Source organism: Podarcis liolepis (genome assembly GCF_965112155.1).
Source record: "Podarcis liolepis genome assembly, chromosome: 10".
Classification (NCBI taxonomy): Eukaryota; Metazoa; Chordata; class Lepidosauria; order Squamata; family Lacertidae; genus Podarcis; species Podarcis liolepis.
In genome coordinates, this window is record NC_139562.1 from 40,184,485 (window position 1) to 40,206,643 (window position 22,159).

The window sequence follows — 22,159 nt, forward strand, 5'->3', positions numbered from 1 at the left end:
CAGACAGCGCTGGCTCCCGGCCTCTTAAGCGAGATGAGCACACAACCCCAGAGTCGGTCACGACTGGCCCATACGGGCAGGGGTACCTTTACCTTTACCTTTATATGATCATGGACCTCTCTCTTCTACTCCTTGCTTGGCTTACTTTTCATGGAAATTTTACAATCCTGTTGTACTATCCACGTAAGGCAAAGGTAAAATTTCACACTTGATGTTACAGGTACTTGATGGTATACAAAGGATAGTTTATTTTTGTTTTTCTTGTACATATTTCCTGATTTATAAAACATTAAAACTTTAAAAAGAAGCCATTAACAGAACAGTTGATAACAGAAGAGTAAGTGTAAAAAAGAAACCTTTGTGTTTAAAGTACAATAGCAGTATCAGTTCCCAGCATTAGATCAATTTACTTGCATGTGAAAGTCTGTTTCTTCAGAGCCACAACTGCATAGCATCTGGGGGATTTTATGGGATCGAATAATTTTACCAGTCCAGACCAGGCAATGTTGTCCTGTAAAATAATACTTGATCAGAGTACATCAGAAAGGAATTTGACTTGAAAGCTCAGATACGGCAATATGTTTTTTCCTAAAAAAATAAAATTCACTGAACAAATTCTGTTACACACAAAGTGTGTCTAACATTCATCCTCCAGTGTTTGCTTGAAGTTTCACTGCTGCCAATTACAATTTCAAAAGCTATGGTTTTGAAAGGAGGCTGTTTTATTGTTCTTAGTTATTTTCTTGTGAATTTGCTACTAAAACTATCCACTAGCCCAAGAGCCCAGCAGCTGTCTTAAGAAGCGAAGGCAGAACTTTTCCCCCATGCTCTGCCTCACACATTCTCCTTCAAGCTGATATTATGAGCTGCCCTCTGTCAACATGTGCAGGAGACTGCACTATAGCAACAGCATAAGTTAACAGAACTTCTTATCTAAACAAGGTAGGCAGGTGAGACGAGAAGTGCCTTCATTAACGTGCCTTCATCACTTTGGGTTGCTTTTTCTTCCGACACAAAGTCAAAATATCTTATGCCAACTTTTGCTATGTCAGCTGTATGGCAGGGCTGGCCAAAGGCAGATTGGGGAGGTATCATTAAAGGGCAGCACATTTGTCAATTATTTGTTTTATTTTTTATATGTATTATGCTCAGGAGGCATCATTTGGCTTTGCAGCCTCAGGCACCAAAATCTCTTGTGCTGCCACTGGCATAACTACAATAATAACTAACGCTAGCAGAACGGCACAGAAAAGCAATGCTAGATATGCTGGCAGCATGGGCATAAATCTCATTCAACAGTAAATTTAGTAAAGTTAAGTCAGTGATGAATGCTACTGAAATGATTTCCCTTTTTTCTTGTGAATTCAGAATACTACTGTGCAGATTACTAGAGGTCTATGAAGTAATAACCTCACATCATGTGAAGTTTCTGACTTCCAGCCCCACTTGCGCAGTGCTTTTGAAATCCATATTTTGGTTTTTGAAATCCAGGGGAAGAAGAAGTGCTGTTTTATGTGCACCTGCTGAAGGGGGGCTCGTGGAACTGAAGCTTTCATAATTTAAAACTAGTTGGCATTTGCAAAAAGAAAAAAGTTACATAGTTATTTAAATATTTCAACAGTTCCTCTAAAAAAACCCGGTAAGAAGAAAAGCACACATTTATTATAAATCAATTGTTCGAGTGCTGCACTGCAGACAAAATAAAACTCCCTTAGGATAAATCTTCTCTATGATTCTCTAAAGGACTTAAAATTGTGGAGGAAAAGCAGAGCAGCTCAATGGATGTGCTTGTAAAAGCAAAGAAGAAGAAAAGTTAGGTATCGATTCAATGGTTCATTATTTGCGAAAAGTCAGATATTCTGCAGAAATTTCACTGCATGTTATCAGTGCCAGCCCCAATAACATGCATGCAGTTTGCTCCTTGGGTCAAAGGATGGAAAAAAACATAAGACAACTCTCCTACTTAAATCACTATGTACAGATTTAAGCGCAGCTTGTTCACCACCAGCCTTTCTAAGAAGAAGTGATTTCTCATTCCCGAGATGAGGAAAATCACCCCCTTTATTTCTAGTACTGACACAATGGTCCATTTCATACATTTGTCAATCTCTGGAGTAGTATGCAAGTGAGATCGTTGTGAGTGTGGTGATTCCAGTGCTTGCATGAGAACGGATGAATATGTAAAATCGTCTGCAAGTAGTAAGCTTAAAACATATCCTTCACCAAGATTACAGCTGATTAGAGCACATTTTTGTCCAAGGGTACAGACTCCGGCTTTCTTAGGTAGCAAAATGTGAAGTGTTTATGGACCGAAAAATTCCCATGAACCAAATAACACTGCTACAGACAGTCATTGAAATTGCTGGTAGTCCATATCAATGATAACTTGATTCTGGATCAGTTAACATGTTACTTGAACAGCTAGGGATGAACCGTGTTGCTGAAGGTACCATGCATCACAAACACATACCTGTTGGAAACAGCAACTGGTTGCATATTAAATAAAGGTGTTACCTTAATATTAAGATCATGCAGAAAACAGCAGGATATGCAAAGTCAAAATGGTTTGAGCACTTCAACTACTAACAGTCAAAATATCTGTTTAGGCAATGTGGTTTCTTTATTACTGGTAATTTACCATGCAATTAAAAGAACATAAAAACTTTACTGCAACCGATTTCCCAAAGTAAAAACATCTGCGGCACAACATTGGGAGTGATGGATTGGACACTTAAAACTTTTCCAAATCCGTGAAAATCATGCACGCTGCTGTTGTTTTCTTAATACGAAAAAGTATTATTCTGCTGTGTCACGTTGCTAAGAATTACCTGTTCTTTGAGGTAGCAGAGACGATCTAGAAGAATCAGCACCTCAATACAAGGTCCCAGAACAACTTTCAGCTGAAAGAAACATTTAGCCACCAGTTTAGCCACAGAAGAGAAATATAATTCCATTACCGCAAACAAGTAATGTCCCACCAATACAGTTTCCGGGTTGTTTTGTTGTTTGTACATTTCAGGAGACACTTCTTTGAAAACAGAGAAATTTTTATATATTTCATCTCATTATTTTACAGGGATTAATTATGAACTTCAAAGGTACTGGGCCAGTAGTTTTTCACTCAGGCTGACAAGGAGGTACATTTAGTAAGACAGAATTTGTCCATGGCAGGGGGTTAGTCATTCAATAATTTGTTATGCAAATTTTGTTAGTTACATATATATATATAATTAGCTACAATCTTTTTTCTCATGATAGGTTATCAAAACGGCCCTTGGCATTGATCCTCTACTACCAGGCTCTTCAACTCTTTCCCATCAAAACAGTTAAGGAAGGTGGGCACTGCCAAAGAAACAGTACAAGTGCAACCTTGCCAAGTCTACCCTATTGGACATCTTCAGAAAATCAGTGCAATAAAGATCAAAGTCTGTGAAATGCAATAGGCATGGCATCTATTATTAAGTAGCTTTGAGGTATAACTCAGCATGCAAAGCACATTGCAAGTGGCAGAAATCTTGTTAAAAGGGAACCAACAATGAAATGTATTAAAAGGAACGAACAGAGACCAATATGGGTTCAAAAGGAGCCCAACTTTTTTTTTTTTTTACATTTATTATACTTGAAAAAGAATCTCCATATGTTCTCATTATTCTACTGACACCTAATATAATTTTGGAAGAGAATATGCTCCCAGTTAAGGGTTGGTTTTTTTCTTCCTGTAGAGAGTATATCACAATATAAACTGATCCACCCCATCGTAAAAGTTTAACACAACCCAACTGTGGCCTAACATAAACATACAAAACAACTTTTCTGGAACTGTGATTTTACCATATTAAAAGCTTCCAGCTCATTCATTCTGTGCTTGTATTTTTCAAAGTACTCCATTATGAGGCTGTCTGAAATCTGCAATAACAGGAAAATTGATGATGGCAATTAAAACCTACCTGAGGCAGATACTAAAATTATTTTCTCTAATTAAAAATACTTGAAACCCAACAGAAATTTCATTTTACAATCAATAATTTTCCAACTTACTATAATGACTTTGCAGGACTTATTTTTCACTCCCAAAATTGTTTATGTCTCTTACCTGTGTTATTGCTCTACAGCGAAATTACACTTTTTTTAAAAAAAGGGGGGGAATAAAATCACTCTACGCATGCCACCCTAAGCACATTTATACTAGAAAGAAAGACCTGTTGAATTAAGTGGGACATAAATTCAGAGTTAACATGTTTGGTATTGCATTGTAAGGCTGGTGCTCTCTACTGGAAGTGAAGACAATGTTCCTAGATCCTTTGCATACAGTATGGGGTAGCCATTCTACATTTGGGGAAGCATTCTTAAAACAGGCATCAGAATATGAAATACGGAATCTCTTAAAAACAAGGCCAGGCTCCTTGAAACGCAGGGCATTTTGGTAAAAGAGGCAACATTCTAGAATGTTTCAAAGTAGCTACAATACTTTTGAAACAGGAAAATCATCTGACATGGGTACATCATATGGATGCCCTTCGTGCTATGCAACCATAGGGAGTAAGCACATCATCCTTCTTTTCTACTTGGTCTCTGTATTTTAAATATTATCAGAGCAGTGTGTTGTGCAACCACACAAACAGCAACTATACAGGGAAGGTAGTTCAAGACTTGGTCCTCATATTCCACAGCCAATGGCCTGCATTCACATTGTGGTTCCAACCATGTCCATAATTGCATGTATGGTTTCAGCCCAAATATGCTACAAGCCACCAACAAAAACTAGGAAAACCAACAGCTTAGGTAAGTCAGAGAATATAGCTTCTGTATGTAAGAGAGTGAATGGAGGAGAAGGGCAAGGATAAATACCACTGAGAGCAGCTTCTAGAAATTTTAGCAACATTACGGGTAAAAGGGAATGCATAGGTTGTAGCCCATTGTTAAACTTCTCAGGCATCTTCTATTGCAAACAAATCAAATAAACTGATTCAAAACTTGCTTTTATTGAATTATGTTATTCCACAAGAGGAAGATTAAAAGCTTGGAACAAGGTTGAGAACTCTGAGTTCAATCCAAGAGTGCACTTCTATGAACGTAAGTAGCGCTTTGTGAAAGGGGCTTGGATCTGGCAGAAGCTTCTGCAGACAGCAGTGTGTGTAGGTCATCCCCCCCCCCAATTCCCCCTTCCCCCTGCTGATCTTATTTCACTTCTCACATACTTTGGAAGGTCCAAAGTGTCTCTAAAGCATACCGTATTTTTCGCTCTATAACACGCACCCCACCATAACACGCACATAGTTTTTAGAGGAGGAAAACAAGAAAAAAAATGTTCTAAACGAAACAGTGGATGTATGATTTTTGTGGTTCATGCTGTGGCCACAGACATGTGATCTGACGGTGAGTTTGGGGTAGCCCAATGCAAAAATCCTGAGGATCCATGTGGATCCATGCTTTGTAACCACATTTTTGCACCACTGCGGCCCCAGGCAACAGTGGGTGCATGATTTTTTTGGTGCAAGCTGTAGCCATGGACATGCTATGTGATCTGATGGTGAATTTGGGGTGATCCAGTGCAGAAATCCTGAGGATCCATGTGGATCCGTGCTTTGTAACCACGTTTTAAGTGGGGAGGGAAGGAAAAGCACTCAAGGGACAAGGAACACGCGTGGGGTGGGTGGAGAAGGATACTGTTAATAATGCAGAAGAGGGGTATAAGAGGAGAAGGCTCCTCTCCTCTCCTGCTTTGCTCCTTTAAAGCAAGCAGGCTCTCTGTCCCTCTCTCCTCCCCACTCAGCGGCTCTTCTCCCACTTTGCTGTTTCAAAGCGAGCCACAGAGGAGGGAAGGAAGGGGAACCATGGAACCTCTGCTCACGACTGCAGCAGATCCCCCCCATCATCCGTAGGCATTCGCTCCATAACACGCACAGACATTTCCCCTTCCTTTCTAGGAGAAAAAAAGTGAGTGTTATGGTGCAAAAAATACAGTATTTTCAGGGGATGTGGGAGAAGATAAGCTGCCCATGAAGGCCTTGGAGAAAGGGGGTGAAGGTGCATGAAGTTTCTGTATTTGCGGCCCAATTTAAAATCTCGTTTTAAGTGCAGAAATGTATTTCATCATAAGGGAAGTTAAAGTAAAAAGTGGGCAGGGGTTCAACCCAGAAGACTGATGTATACTATCCCCACTAAGATGTAGCAGCTAAAGTATGCTTGGCTGTTATGAATAGGCTAGAGGTTTATGCCTTCCTTTTTCTGCCTCCCCTCCTAGTTTGCAAAAACTGTTTTGTCCCAAAACCAAAACTGTAAACTGGGCTTTCAATGCTGATGTTGAAACAAACCATGGTTTTCACAATCCATGCTGCCTAATTGAGACATCTGTTTAAACCAGGGATGGAAAAAAGAAGTGCAGCAATTTGAATCCTATTATTGATGGCCAAACCACAATTTGCTTATGTCTGAACTGACTCATAGGAAATCCAAGAAAGCTTCTCATACCTTACACGTGAAGGAGATATGAAGAGAGCTAAATGAGTCAAAAGAAGACTATTCTATACCGATCTCTAAACTACAGCATCTTTAGAATGAAAACAGGAGGTACAAACTAAAGATTACCTTGCATCCTGCCACGCAAATGCTCACATAAAAGGAGAGATCAGCTCACTATGACAGCAGTGGAATGCCTCAAATGAAATGTCATATATTCAATTCTTAATGCTTATCTGCCACAGACTGGTTCCTTCTTCTCCAACACCTTGTTGGTGCTGGGGATTTTCGGTTTGCATATTTTAAAGTGAAGTCTGTAGTTTGCTAGGTGATTCTTGCAAATACTACAGCTGTTAAAACTCCTTATCAGATTAAACTGGAATTTGGCACCGGCAGTACACAGATTATATGTTGGTTTATATTTAAATGACAGCCATCCTTGAAATACTGCATTAATATATGTGCTTTATACAGTTTTAACAGCAACCTTTCATAATCCCGTTTTGACAGCAGGACTATATCTTCCTTTCCACAATTGGCTGGTAACTGTTCTTGCTGAAATGCTTGTTACAATTTAAGATTCGGATGACCTATTTGCATTATAACTCAAGTTAATAAGGAATGGCAAACCAAACCCCTCAACAGCTTCAAAACAAAACACACCTACACACTAAGGTGGTATGTTTACTTGAGAATAGGTTCCACTGAACTTGGTGAGACTCCTGAATAAATAATGCAGACGACTGAAATTGCATGTACCAAAGAGATATCTCACAAAACAAATGGCACCTATCAAATCTACAAAGCTTCTTTCTGGTTCATCAGTTCTGGATACATGAACAAAGAACTCTGAATTCCTTGACACTGGAGTAAACGAGACAACCTCTGCTTGGGAAGAACAACTAGATCAACCCAATGTGCCTAATGAAGGCACCTGCTACTTCTCCAAGCAAGTAGGGAGAAGGGCAATTCCCCCACATTCCTTGCCTTGCTTGCATGCTCAGGCTTGTAGTTTAATGTCCCAAGAGCTTCTGTGGCTCACTTGACAGCTCCTTTGCTGTCATGAAGAATGAGGTTCTCAAGGAAAGAGGGTGTCACTCCAAGAAAAAGAAAAGTGATGCCTTAAGGCTGACTCATTCCTTGGGGGACTAACTGATATCCTCTCACATTGAGGACACACCTCCAGGGATTGGGGTGTGTGTGTCTTAGTAGTGCGTGATTCACTCCTTAGAAGCGCAAAGAGATGTTTGACAGGTGTCTGGGCTGCATGCTAACTAGCCTGCCTGGTGTGAAGGTTGACAATGCTTTGACTAGACAGGCTGGTAGGATGAGTAAGCCACAGTGGTGAAATTCCTGGAAACAAAACGTAGTTTTCTGCATAGGAAGCTGAAAACCAGGACCTGCAAGCCAGCTTTTGGTGAGATGCTTTCTGTTTCACAAGCGGGGCCAGCTAGGTAGGCTGAGTTGAGAGGTCTCATGTGTGGTTTATACAGAGGTGCGCAGACAAGGGATGTGGATTTCTTAGTCCCTGGGGAGTGTTTTGTGACAAGTCAGCTCTTCAAATAGCGATAAGCTCTCCTCAAACCAGAGCAGAACCACACTGATGGTAAAGGGACCCCTGACGATTAAGTCCATTCGCAAACGACTCTGGGGTTGCGGCGCTCATCTCGCTTTACAGGCCGAGGGAGCCGGCGTTCGTCCGCTTCTGCAGACAGTTTTTCCGGGTCATGTGGCCAGCATGACTAAGCCGCTTCTGGCGAAACCAGAGCAGCACACAGAAACGCCGTTTACCTTCCGACCAGAGCGGTACCTATTGATCTACTTGCACTTTGCCGTGCTTTCGAACTACTAGGTTGGCACTGATGGTACTTAACATCAAAAAGGTTGCAGAGCAGCTTTTAAAATTAACCCTTGGGGTGCAGCTGTTCAAATTTGGAAAGCATCCAGTTCATCAGGACAAATTATCTCGAGCGAATGAGGGTGAAAATATTTCTGATCACCCAAAAAGCGACGAGGTAGAACTGGGAAATGAGCATACAGTACGGCATGGCTTCCATAATGGGAGAGAGCCCATGGAGAGAACCATAATGTTGGGCCTTTGGGAAGAATCACAACCCAGAAGTAGAAGGTCCCGGGGTAGAAGGTTCATGTAGTAGGTCCCAGTTTCAATCCCCTGGCACTTCCAGGTGGGATTATACTCAGAGTGGATGTGTTTGTATGCTAAAACTAGAGTCTCTGAACCAAGACAATTGAGGCGAAGTGCTTGACCTTAAAGGAGAGCATAGACCAAAGACTAACCCTGTCAGAGGCTCTAATGTGGTCAGTGAGGCCACTTTCTTCAAACCATGCCCATCAGCCACTGTCACTGGTGATAATCAGCTGGTGGGTGGGGGGACAAGGTTTAATTCTGCCTTGGCTGTGCTGCCCTATTCCCAGCAGGGAACAAGATTGCACAGCCAAGGCAGCAGGATTTAATCCCTGCACATCAGCTGAGTGGGTATTAAAGCCATGTGCAAAAGTGTTACTTGAAGCAGCTCACGTGTGAGAGCTACTTCAAAGAGGCTTTAGGAAAGGGTTTAAGACAGCGCCTGCACTCCTGTTTGAGCTAAAGGAGAAGAGAGAAACAGGATAAGGAGGAACTTGGACTGTTGAATGATAAGGTGTGTTAAGGGGGGGGGGGTAAGAAGCTACAGAGAAACTGAATTAATTCTTTGTACCTGCCTTTTCTACAGAAAATGTAAGATAGGTATCCATGTCTGAACTTCTCAAAAAGAGAGGCTGAAGGACAGAAGAAAATAGTGGTGACAAGATATGACGTTCCGGTCCTTATTGAGAAATGTAAAAGTAACAAATCACTAGGTACTAATCTTATCCACTTTTTTCCAAAGGTTACTTTCTGTTAATTTGCTATGTAACCATGTTCACATATCCTGGGAAATGCTGTACAGTTTGTAATTTGTGACCCAGGATCCATTTGAGCCTTGCTTACAGCGTGTTTCTAATAACCTCATAGTTGTGTGTGTTAAGTTTCTTTTTTAACTAATTCTCAATTTTTAAAGTAACTTCCTCTATTGAAATTAAATGGGCTTCAATCCAAATTGCTTAGTCTGAAGAGATCTTTAGATCACAGGCACTTGATTTCTGCCTGAAGTAAAACCAATGTCAACGCATTAGAACAATGGCTCTTGCAGGTTTTCTTTAGAAATATAAGCTTGTTAAAAAGAAAACACCAGAAATAACAAACACACATTATATCCAATAAATGTAGCAATAAGTTCCAGATGATGTCAAAAAAGGGCAAGAAACTGAAAATGCAATTCAGTAAACAGAATAATCTGTGAGTCTTCCCGCATATGTGGGGAGAAAAAAACTTCTCAGAAATAAAATGTTCTGGAGAACATCAAATTTTACTGACAAAACAAATATTGCTAATTTAGTGATATATATTTTTAATAAAAAAAACCTACTCAAAGCATATCTATTGAACATGTGCTGTGCAATCCAACGCATTATCATTTGGACACTACCCCCATTTATTTCAATGGGACTTATTCAATAGCAAGTGTGCACAGGACTGTGGTCTCCATTTCCCTGGGAATAGAGACATAAACAGAATTTCTACCATATGCACGAATTCATATATATACTATTTATTACACATACAGAAAAAATCCCTTAGTATATTATGCAAGGCCCTATTTCAGAAAAAAAATCCAAATAATTCTCTTTAGCACTATTTAATATTTACAGTGAGGATGTTGTGTCCGAAGAGGGAGAAGGAATCCTTCCCTGTTTAGGGAAGTTTTTAAATGTTTGAAGTTTTATTCTGTTTTAAATGTTCTGCTGAAAGCTGTCCAGAGTGGCTGGGAAAACTGAGCCAGATGGTGGGTGGGGTAGACAATAATAATAGTAATAATAGTAGTAATAGTAATAATAATAGTAGTAGTAGTAGTAATAATAATAATAATAATAATAATAATAATAATAATAAATGCTCTTGGCATCTGCATAATAATAATAATAATAATAATAATAATAATAATAAATGTTCTTGGCATCTGCAATTCCTGCTATTCCACCATCACTGATTTGTAACTTTTTGCTTTTTATCAATTACAGGAAATTAAATTGGAAGAGCAGAATAAAATCTTCCAAATATTCCACTTGCAACAATTTGGAACTGATAGGTATGTGTAACTTAAGACAAATCTACAGTAGATATGCATTTCAGCAACAGTCAAGACAACGTAAGCTTTCAGATTTCAGCAGCAGAACTTCCACTAGCAAACAACCCACTGAAATAAACTGTCATCTATGAAGGTGAATTGCATGTATTGAGTAATCAGCTACTTACCTCTGACTCATCGAGTTCAAGCTTTTTAAAAGCTTTTCGAGCATAATCCAAGAAGGAAGATGATTTAGAATATACTTTCCCAATATTACGATCACTGAAATGATAAATAGGACATATTTTTGTTCTTGTTGCGTTAGAAGGCTATATATTGTCATTCCACAGAGAGCATTAACAGAAAGCATGAATGACCTAACAAAATAATGAAATGCATAAAATACTGTTTTATATTTATTCAAGTTTCCTTTTCAACTTCATCGGGAATACAGATCATAGATCAAAGAAGACTGGGGATGCCAGTAGATCATAGATAATAGAGCTGGAAGGGACCACAAGGGTCATCCATTCCAACCCCCTGCCATGCAGGGATATTTTGCCCAATATAGGGCTCGAAACCACAACCCTGAGATTCAGTGTCTTGTGTTCTACCAACTGAGCTATGATTCCAAATGCATTTGTATTAACTAAAATACTTATACCTGCATGTTAAAAAAATAAGATATTATACAGCCCTATATAGGAGTGCCTGGCATGCTCTGGTCCATGGGGTCACAAAGAGTTGGACACGACTAAGCGACTAAACAAATACAGTGGTACCTTGGAAGTTGAACAGAATCTGTTCCAGAAGTCTGTTTGACTTCCAAAACCAAGGTGTGGCTTCCGATTGGCTAAAGGAAGCTCCTGCAGTTAATCGGAAGCTGCAGAAGCTGCATCGGACGTTCGGGTTCCAAAGAATGTTCACAAACCGGAACACTCACTTCTGGGTTTGGGGCATTCGGGAGCCAAAACGTTTGACCTGCAAGGCATTTGGAATCCAAGGTACGACTCTATTATACAGACCATAGTTGTATCATGTAGACCAGTGTTCCTTCAACCTTGGGTTCACCAGATGTTTTTGGACTACAAGGCCCATCATCCCCATCCAGCTTAGTCAGTGGTCAGAGATATAAGTTGCAGTCCAACAATATCTGATGACCCAAGGTTGAAGAACACCGATGTAGACAATATATAAGGTGCACAGGTAGGGGGTCAACCAGGGAAAGTCTTGGGGAAGTCACATTCTCTCAACACTTTGAAATGATAATGACTTGCCTTACAACTGAGAAGCTGAACAGTAAATATTAAGCTTTTACTACAGTTGAAACACTATATGAATGATTAATAATGGATCATGGTAGGCATCATTATTCACTCTTTTGTTTGACTTCAGCTGCTTTTCAAGCACGGTTACATAAACCATTTTCAAGAATAATTTGGCTACATTTGCCAAGCTTTGCTAAAATCAAGACACCACATAATTCACCAGTTCCTTCTGAATGATCAACTTAATTAAAACAGGTTCAACTTGCTCGCGGTAGAACTTTGCAGAGTCCTATTCAGCGCGGGTGGCACTGTGGGTTAAAACACAGAGCCTAGGGCTTGCTGGTCAGAAGGTCAGCGGTTCAAATCCCCACGACGGGGTGAGCTCCCGTTGTTCGGCCCCAGCAGAACAACCTAGCAGTTCAAAAGTACGCAGTGCAAGTAGATAAATAGGTACCACTCCGCCTGGAAGGTAAACGGCATTTCCGCGCACTGCTTTGGTTCGCCAGAAGCGGCTTAGTCATGCTGGCCACATGAGCCGGAAGTTGTACATCAGCTCCCTTAGCCAGTAAAGCGAGATGAGCGCCACAACCCCAGAGTCATCCGCGACTGGACCTAATGGTCAGGGCTCCCTTTACCTTTACCCTTATTCAGATTTACAGACCCACTGTCAAAGAGATACTGTCAGCTATCTATGAAAGAGTTGCTGCTCTTTCAATACATGCATTCTTCTCAGGTTTCGCCACCACTGCAAGTAAAAAAAGGAGGCAAAAGTTGTTCTTCCTTAACAATATGGAATTATAGCATACTACCTTCTTTTGACTCCATAAAATTCTTCTACAATAACCTGGAGGACAGCTCGATAAAACAAGGATTCTGTAGGCAGCTGCAAGGAATCAAACAGCAGGGTATTAAGTTGGAAGCAGACACCGCAACTAGAACAACGAAAACAGTTGGCTGTCTTCAACTAATTACTGGTTTCTGTTCATTCCACCTAGTGTTACTAGTATGTCTCTTGTTCCCAAGTTAAAGTGTTGTTCTTTAGAAATGTAACGCTGTAACCATAATTGTTGGAAAAAATAAACACAGGAAACAGCAAGCACTGAATGGGGCTGAGGAGCAGGCTAGAGGAAAACAGTAAGCCCCATAGGCCAAATTATGCTATTTGTTATGTTGGTTTTACTGCAGAAATGTACCCATTTAGGATTAATCTGGTTCTCTAAAGTCGGAGGGAAAACATTTTGCAAGTTTTCAATGCACTTTCTACCCCCTAACAACTTCATCTTCTTTCCCCAATACACACAGAAACTCCTGTGCTTCTACAAACAGTGCAATGTGCTGAAGAGCTTCATACCTTTAAGAATGAACTATGTGTTTACATAAGAATAGGCAATACTTGCACCTCTTTAAAATGCACGGCCAAATTTATCCCCTGTGTAAACTCCACTGGGCTAACGGCTTTGCAGCAGGGACACACTGGTCTGTAAATCTGGTGTGCTGAACAGTCATGCGGCTTGTGTACATATACCAAAAGGGATGATAAATGGCGCTGTAATGATTTAAAGTATCCACAAAAGGAATTTAGATGGAGATTTGAAAACAAAGAATATTGAGTGCCTTGCCAGAACCAAGAATTTGTAATAAATCAAAGCAAATCCTCCCAATACTTTCCCATGTTTATATCTCCAGTTGTATATAACTAATATTGAAGAGAAAATCCACTGATGGTTCACTGGCCCACGTTAGGAAGCCATTTCAATCTGACCACTGTGCTTCTAGTTAAATGTCAGAAAATTAACTGCATGATGTACAACCTGGCTTTATGTTACGTTAATATTTGCCCATAAACTAAAATTTCAGTAATATATAATTCTTACGGAAGAATCTGGACTTGCAGCAATACATTGTAAGAAAATAAAGGCAGCTACCCAACTGTAAAAACTGAATGGGAAAAGCCATGCTAGTCTCTTTAAAAAAAGGTTTATGAACGCTGACTACATTACTAGAAAAGATACTGGTGCAAGATTCTGAAAGAAAAGAACACTGTGAGATGCCCAGCTAAATAGAATTTCTTCACTAAGCAGGTCTCCATTGTTCCGTAAATGCAATGAGCCAGCTTAAATTGCCAAATTTCCCCCCACAAATGTACACAAGCAGTGTTTTCTGGGCACAGTTCAAAGTGCTGGTTATGACCTTCAAAGCCTTATATGACTTGGGACCAGGTTATCTGAAAGGCATCATCTCCCATACAAGCCCACCCAGGTTTTAAGATCCTTGAGAAAGACCTTTCTTTCTAGCCTGCCAACATCGAAAGCACATTTGGCTGCTCCCCGGCTCTGGAACTCTTTATCAAGAGAGGCCTGGCGAGCTCAGTCTCTGATGACCTTCTGCCGGCAGCAAAGACATTTTTATTTAGACAGACATTTGGCCCATAAATTGATATGTAAATATGCTGTAGTGGGTTTTAACTGGTTGCTTTTATTGATGTTTAACTTACTCTCTCTATATGTACTTGTATGCTATTGCTGTTTTATTGCATTTGTATTATTGTCTACCACCTTGAGAGAAGGCAAGATATGTATGTAATAAATGATAACAATAAAGAATACATAGCCACATGGCAAAAGGTTGCAGGGTGGTGGTGATGAATAGGGGACTTTTCCAAGCAGCTGTAATCAGAGTTAGCAGACAGGAGTTCAAGATGTATTGTGTTTACTACTTCCAAACGGTCAAATATATAAGCAAATAGAGAGCCAGTGTGGTGTAGTGGTTAAGAGCGGTAGTCTCGTAATCTGGGGAACCGGGTTCGCATCTCCGCTCCTCCACATGCAGCTGCTGGGTGACCTTTGGGCCAGTCACACTTATTTGAAGTCTCTCAGCCCCACTCACCTCACAGAGTGTTTGTTGTGGGGGAGGAAGGGAAAGGAGAATGTTAGCCACTTTGAGACTCCTTATAGGGAGTGAAAGGCGGGATATCAAATCCAAACTCCTCCTCCTCCTCCTCTTCTTCTTCTTCTTCAAATAGAAGAATCTGGCAGTGTAAACCAACCTCAACTGACACCTATTCCATAATACATCGCATCACAATAATGAAATGTGAGTCACAAAAATGTGTTCCACGGAGAGTGCACTTTCAGCCGTCTGTAAATCTTAAAAGTGTTTTTGGCCTGTCCTGTCTTACCATGGGTTCTTTAAGAAAGCATGCCGTGTTTTTAAGTAGATGAAGATTAAGTCACAGTTCCACAAAACGTAAGGCTTTACTTGGGAAGAGCTCCACAGCCGGCAACGATGAGCAAGCAGGGACAAGACTGACGCAGAGGAAAGAAGCTCATAAAGGGTATCATCAGATGCAACTCTAATCCAAATGAACTTTTGGAAAGAGAGGACTGAATGCAGAACGGGTTGCAATTAGGTCAAAAGCTTTTGTTGGATAAGAAAGAACTCTTGCTTGTCAAAGGATCAATTTAACTTCATATTTTCCATGGATACACCTTTGGACTCAGAAAAAGAGATTTTATTTTAAATTTGCATGAGGCAGAAAAGAAACCAGTTTACAATGAGACTGTAATCCTCAACCCGGTTATTCAGTAGCCCTGAAGAATTTCTCTGGACTTCAAATGAGGCTACTACAATGAAAGAGGCTGATAGAGGAATGAAACGCGAGACATTCAGAGTACTTTTAATGTATGCTCTTGCTATTTAAATCACTCTTAATTAACTGGAGAAAATTATGTTTTATCATTGCTCCATGAAGACCAGGCAATAAAAGTGCAATTTCATGGTGCTGATGCAGAATATCAATCTGCCTCCAATTCAAGCTTTGCTGTTTGCTAACTCTCCAATTCCAGCAAACGAGAAGTTCAGCACAAGGTCATGTATTCAAAGTATTCAAAGTGAGAAAACAGCTTTGTCATTGGAAGGGTTAAATACACAACATTACTCACCACTTGGCCAACAGCAACTCGTTCCAGAGCCTTCAAAGAGAAAAAGAGAAAATACTGATGTGTTTATTCTTCAATCTGAACATATCATAAACATAATTCATTAAAGGGGTGGGGGAATAACAGAATATATGACCAAAATGTGTGTGCTCGCATCTATCACATGTTATTTAAGAATGTAATCATGGGATTCACAATTACAATGAAACGTATAAATATATTTCTGCAAATATCTGAGATGATACTTGACTGTACATTTTTAATTAAAAAATTGATTTCGATGAGCACTTCATTTTAGTCTACAATGCACCTAAAATGGTAATGGATTATCAGGTATGCCTGAAAACTATGAAAAGGAACGGAGAAGACTTTAAAGAACTGTTGGGATACAAATTCAAATCTCCAAAAAGATTAGAAATATCCCTTCTATTAATACGTACACTGAATAAAAACTTTAAATGCAAAGGGCTGGTTCACACGTAATGATAAACCATGGTTTAGTGCTACATTCACAAGCAGGAACAAGCCTAAGCAAAACAGCCATGCTGCTTACACATGGTTGTCATATTTTTTTCCCATTGCGCACAGGAAAAACAGAAGTAAACATGGCTTCCCTGATTAGGCACCCAGTAAATAAGATAAGTAGCAAGGTGGGGGGGGGGAGAATGTGGGGCAAAGTGATAGGAGGAGAAAAGGGATGCAGACCATCCTCAGCCTGCTGAAGAAAAGCTGGCTAAGATGCAGGGGAAGCCAAATCTGTCTGAATATGTTTAAAGGGATTATGCAAACTGAGACAGAGGCTTAGCAAGTCGAAAGGGACAAAGACTGAGGTTCATAAGAAGATCACACAAGGATCAAATGCACATTTGGTTCAAAGTAAAGATATGTTGCTTGGGATTGGACTAGCACTGCAGCCAGAAGCAGGGGGCAGTTCTAATATTCAGACCTGCTTAGCACATGGCAGACTCTGCTAACCCAGTTTAATTCGTAGCTAGCATCTGTGAGAATATCAAAAGCACGTAAATTAAAATTTTAGTAGGTTAGGAAAGGAGGAGATGGTGGGCAGATTGAAGACACAACACAGTGGGCATCCAAGATAAATGTCCCTAGAAATCCGAATGCATGTTATGCCATCTCACCATGTCATGAGGCGGTGCATTTGAACTGAAGAAACATTGCACGTAAAGCTATCTTGTTAAAAAGGGATTGAGAGTCTTCTCTGACTTTGTAGCCAGGCAGTCATTTTTGCTACGCTTAGTTGTGATATCCAACAAAGACTAGTGAAATCAGTGATGGGGCTGCCATGGATTTCTGCCCTTTAGACAATTGTCAGGACCTTCTGCTCTGTGCCACATCTCATCTGAGCTCAAAGAAACCAAGCTGTGCCCAAATTTTCATATGGGCCCATCAACTGAGCATGAATACACCACTAATGGTGTTATTCTGCACTGCCTGATATTTAAGAGACAAATCCAGGTCTGCAAGCAAAACACAACAAATTCCATCACATGTAGATACATTTTGGGGTGTGTGGAAAGAAACTGTACCAAACAGGCTGCCATTCTGGCATTGCGACCACAGAACCAGCCCTCTTCCTTTAAATACCGGCTCATGGGAAAACCCAGTGTTCCGTGAAGGACATCTGTAAAACAAAGAGAAACAATACAGAAACAGTGTAAATAGGCTGTTGAGAATACACTAGAGCACTGAAAGAGATTTTTAAATGCTACCTAGTTTAACAATTCAAAACAGCAGTTTGAGAGAGATATCTTACCTGGTGAATACCATTTGCCTAAGGGCCTACATCTAAAAATCCTTATATTTTCTCAAGGTAAGCTATTATTTCCATTCTAAATTAAATCCCTCTTGTAATAGGATCCTCTAAAAAACAACAACAACCTAGTACATCATTTACATGGTGCAGCACAGGCAATTTATAATAAGATTTCAGCAAACTAACCTAGAATGACGGTTGTTGTTTTAATATATTAGGTGCATTGCCAAGAATCTCATTTCAGCTAGTATTTTCCACATGTCCCCGAACTATGTGATTTGCTTTGCGCTGCTGGTGACTAAGCGATGAGCACATGCTCACTGCACACGAACAGAAAAAGGAAACCTTGGTGAAGACTGGCTGCCCTCATTGAGAAACTATTACTAGTATGCATGAGATCAAGGAGTTTGAGAACTCCAGATGCGTGCTAACACCTGATTATCTACCTGATCATTTGCCAACAACTAACAAAGGCATGAGTTTCTGTTTGGTCTTCTTCAGCCCTGGTGAAAACAAAAGCCTTCTTCTCCAACTGGCACTGTTCCACTTTTAACTTAATAATTAGCCATTTACCTAAGGTTAAACATCATCACCTCTGGTTCTCACATGAGACATTTATCTGTGCAACTGCATGGTGTGGGCCCACAAAATGGAAAATTATTTGGGCAGCTGAGCAAGACTGGGTAAGAAACAGGAGTGCTCATGACAAACGGATGCGAGAGAGGGACTGCTGGAGACAAATCAATAAGTTGGCCACAGAAGGGAGGAAAACGAGGCAAGCGTCTAAGCGCTGGCTCAATATATATTGATGCACACACATTCAAGAAAACAAAAGATTTTTAATGGAACATTTAGAAGAAAATTCCAAAAAAATGCTCAGGTACACTTAACTACTTACTAACAATGCCATTAGAGCACAACTCCTTTGCTACTATTGTTTAGGGTGGGGATGTTTAATCTGTCACTCAGGGGATGCATCTGGCCCACCAAACTATTTCCCAGTTGAGAGCCAGCAAATAGATCTTGGCTCTAAACCCCACAGCACTGAGATCAAAGATAAAGCCTTCTGCCTGTTCTTTCATAAAGACAAGGCACTGTTTCCAGCTACGGTGGTGCCTCGCAAGACGAAATGAATCCGTTCTGTGATTCTCTTCGTCTAGCGGTTTTTTCATCTTGCGAAGCAAGCCCATTGACGGATTAGCGGATTAGCGCTATTAGCGGCTTATCGGATCAGCTGATAAGCGGCTTAGCGGCTTAGAAAAAGGGGGGGAAGGAAAAAACCCCGCAGGAACTCGCAAGACATTTTCATCTTGCGAAGCAAGCCCATAGGAGATTCGTTTTGTGAAGCACCTCCAAAACGGAAAACTCTTTCGTCTAGCGAGTTTTCCGTCTTGCGAGGCATTCGTCTTGCGGGGCACCACTGTACCTCATCGAGGCTATGGAGTGGGAAATGCTGATTGTGCGTATGTGAAACCACATGCATGTGTGTGTATGTGAGAGAGCGAGAGAGCACTGTGTGCCCGAATGTCTGGCATATGTGTAGTATATGCACAACTGTGCATGTATGGTAAGCATATGCTGGATGTGTGATTTGTGTGCGCATGCACATACACTTATGCACTAACCATGCCCAGTGTAGGAAGCTGCCCTTGGAGGGACGGCTGACCAAAAAAGGCTAGCCACTCCTACCTTAGGGAAACAGGCCAGAATTGCAAACTATATTTTGAAATTACAGTTTGTCCATGTTTATGTTAGCAAGTCACTCCTCCGTTGCTGATATGTGGCTGGAAAGTCACATGTCTCCGTTTACTTTCCTGAGCTGGGAAAGTCTGAGGGCGGAAGTTACATCTTATCTATTCTGTTATGTTGTGCTGTTGCACTGTGTTTTTTTCTCTCCGTCTGCTGAAGAAGAGAGCAGGCGCCATTATGATTTGTCCTATAAATATGGCAAAATAAATCTAAAAATGCTCACATTCAAGCTTCCAGTCGTCACTGCAGACTTTGCTGATTAACAGCGTGCACAGGATCATCCAGCCTGTGTCGCCGAGCGCTCCAGGATGAAGATTGATATCCATCCCAGGGGAGCATAACCCCGGACAATGCCCAGAGAGGTTTGTCTCATACCGGGGGCAATAGGAGGCCCAGGGCATGTTATGGACAGTTTAGACACAAGAAGTAACTGCTTCCAATCTCCTCGCGAGAAAGGGGAGTGTGCAAGCCCTGAGGTTTGCACATTAAGGGTGTGTTCACACTACAGTTTACTGTGGCTTCGGCAGGCTCCCACCACTGCTTTTTTTAAAAGCCGGGTTCACATGACGGTAGCACAATCCATCGGTATCCAGTTGCTTTCAGAGAAATACTCCTCTTTGATGAGCTTTTTTCCTCCAGCCAGCTTCGAAAATGGAAACTGTCACTTCCATTGTGGTGTGAGCCGTTCAGGCAGGTTTTGCACATGTGCGGATGAAAGCTTCACTGACTTGGGAGTTCCACATGGGGAAACAAATCACGGAGCAAAGACATCCCTGCCCCACCCTCTGATGTGAACAGCGGTGGGAGAAAGCGACTTGGAAATGCAGTGGGGAGGAAACGACCTCACAGTGTTTCAAACTGCTAATGTGAACACAGCCTAAATCATAGTTAAGTGTCACGCTTGAACTGCTCAGTGTGATGTGGTTTCTCCTATCTTCCCACTCCAAAGTTGGAAAGGGAGAGGTTTTTTGCCTGCTGCAGAGAGTGGATTTTCCAGAGTCTTTTTTAATCCTGTATTTCATCAGAGGAAAGTGTGTGTGTGTGTGTGTGTGTGTGTGTGTGTGTGAGAGAGAGAGAGAGAGAGAGAGAGAGAGAGAGGGGGGCTGAGACTTTTTTTAAAAAAAGATTATGAACAAAGATAAGCATTTACTTTGGAACTGCCGCACTCCAGTGGAGATATTTTGAGGTAAGTGGCTAAAGAAGTACAACTTTCCCATCTACAAAACTACTTGGCAATAAATGCATACAACTTACCTTGACCCTAGAAGTATATATAGGGATAGTAAACCACTTAGCAGAAGGCTGACAGGCAGCTATTCAGAACAGGCTTGTCTGAAGCCAAAATGCATTCAGAACTAGAGCAAGTATACTGCAGCAGTTTTGATTTTCATTGTTAACACCTGGCTATTTTTTCAGGCATTTATGGATTGTTAATTCTGCTCTGTGTTTTAAAATTGTTATTTGTTGTTTAGCTGTCGTTTCATTAACTGAACAATTGCTTTCAATGTATTGTTGTGCCCAACCTGAGATCCACTTGATATAGAGTGGGTTATAAATATTTTAATTAAGAAACCCCCACCTTTTTACATAAATGAAAGAGCAACAAAAAATTCTGATTGAAAGCATCTTGCAGTTTGTAGTATTAAGCAGCACAAAGCAGCACAAAAATTCTGATTGAAAGCATCTTGCAGTTTGTAGTATTAAGCAGCACAAAGGTAGAATCTGAGGATAAAGGTGTTATAGGATATTAATTGTATCAGTAAAAAGCACAGGATTCCTGATCGCTTGCATCTCGCTTGCTTTTCTTGTATATTGAAGTTCCATAATGCACAAATATTTACAATTTTATTTTTCATCTCATGTGTGTGAATAAAGAAAAATCAAAATGTTTAGGCTTCATTTCTAACCACTATAGAGAAGCAATGGAATACACCCTAAGGGCAAGGCCTAAAAAAGGTGACAAACCTGCCAAGAGATATAACTGACTGACAATCTGAAACAGCTGTCAGTGTAAGGTAATTACTCAGGGCTTGCCAAACACACTGGAAAATCTCTGTATTTATCACACACTTATTCACAGGGACTGCTCCATAATTTTCGCCTAAGATAAACAGTGAAGAGTGACTTGATATGGAACCTAATACTCATATGCAGTGGAATTCACAAGGCTGGCACCAACAGCATGTCAGCTATTTAATTATAAAGATTACTACCTCAGAGATAGTCACCCAAAATTGTGTTCATGCTAGGCTTGTTTGTAGCGTACAACTATGCTTTTAAAAAAATGTCGTTGTCTTCTTCCATATTTATTTATACCCCACCTTTCTCCCTGATAGCTTATGGATGGCAGCTTATGGATAACAGAGAAAGAAGAAGTTATTGCCTTTTTATTGTTTACTTAGAAGTAGATTCTATGTTGGACAATAAAGCTCACCAATTATGAGTTAAGTGCTAGTGTGACATTACTGTAACAAGTAGTAACCCTGCAAAAGTTTAAAAACAAACACATAGAACTTTGGTGGCAATCCAACACCAAGTTAGATATGTGTGAAAGCTAGTATGATGATGATGATGATTAGTATTAGTATCATCATCACCACCATCACCATCCAGAAAAACAACAAGAAGAGGCTGGCTTACAGATAAAATAGGAAAACTAAAAAATTAAATCCATGAGCTTAACTGCATCTAAATCATGGCCTTTAATTATGCTCCGAAAGATATTTTTTTTTAAATCAAGGAAACAAGAATAATTGTAAAATGTGGTACAGCATGAGGAGGACAGAAGTCCTAATAATCTGCTGA

General features: G+C 40.4%; 1 protein-coding gene across 2 annotated transcripts in view; it reads right to left on the minus strand.

Moving 5' to 3' along the window:
• Positions 1-224: 224 nt before the first annotated feature.
• The window catches only part of METTL25 (methyltransferase like 25), a gene marked incomplete at its 5' end in the record, with an annotated part of 49,773 nt that continues 27,838 nt past the window's right edge, over positions 225-22,159 (minus strand). For both annotated transcript variants that reach the window (XM_083463099.1, XM_083463098.1), the window contains 7 exons: positions 225-511; positions 2,829-2,900; positions 3,832-3,906; positions 10,814-10,907; positions 12,703-12,776; positions 15,835-15,864; positions 17,379-17,473. In XM_083463099.1, coding sequence (XP_083319225.1) covers positions 407-511; positions 2,829-2,900; positions 3,832-3,906; positions 10,814-10,907; positions 12,703-12,776; positions 15,835-15,864; positions 17,379-17,473 — 545 coding nt within the window. In that variant the 3' untranslated portion in view covers positions 225-406. The remainder of the gene's footprint in view (positions 512-2,828; positions 2,901-3,831; positions 3,907-10,813; positions 10,908-12,702; positions 12,777-15,834; positions 15,865-17,378; positions 17,474-22,159) is intronic.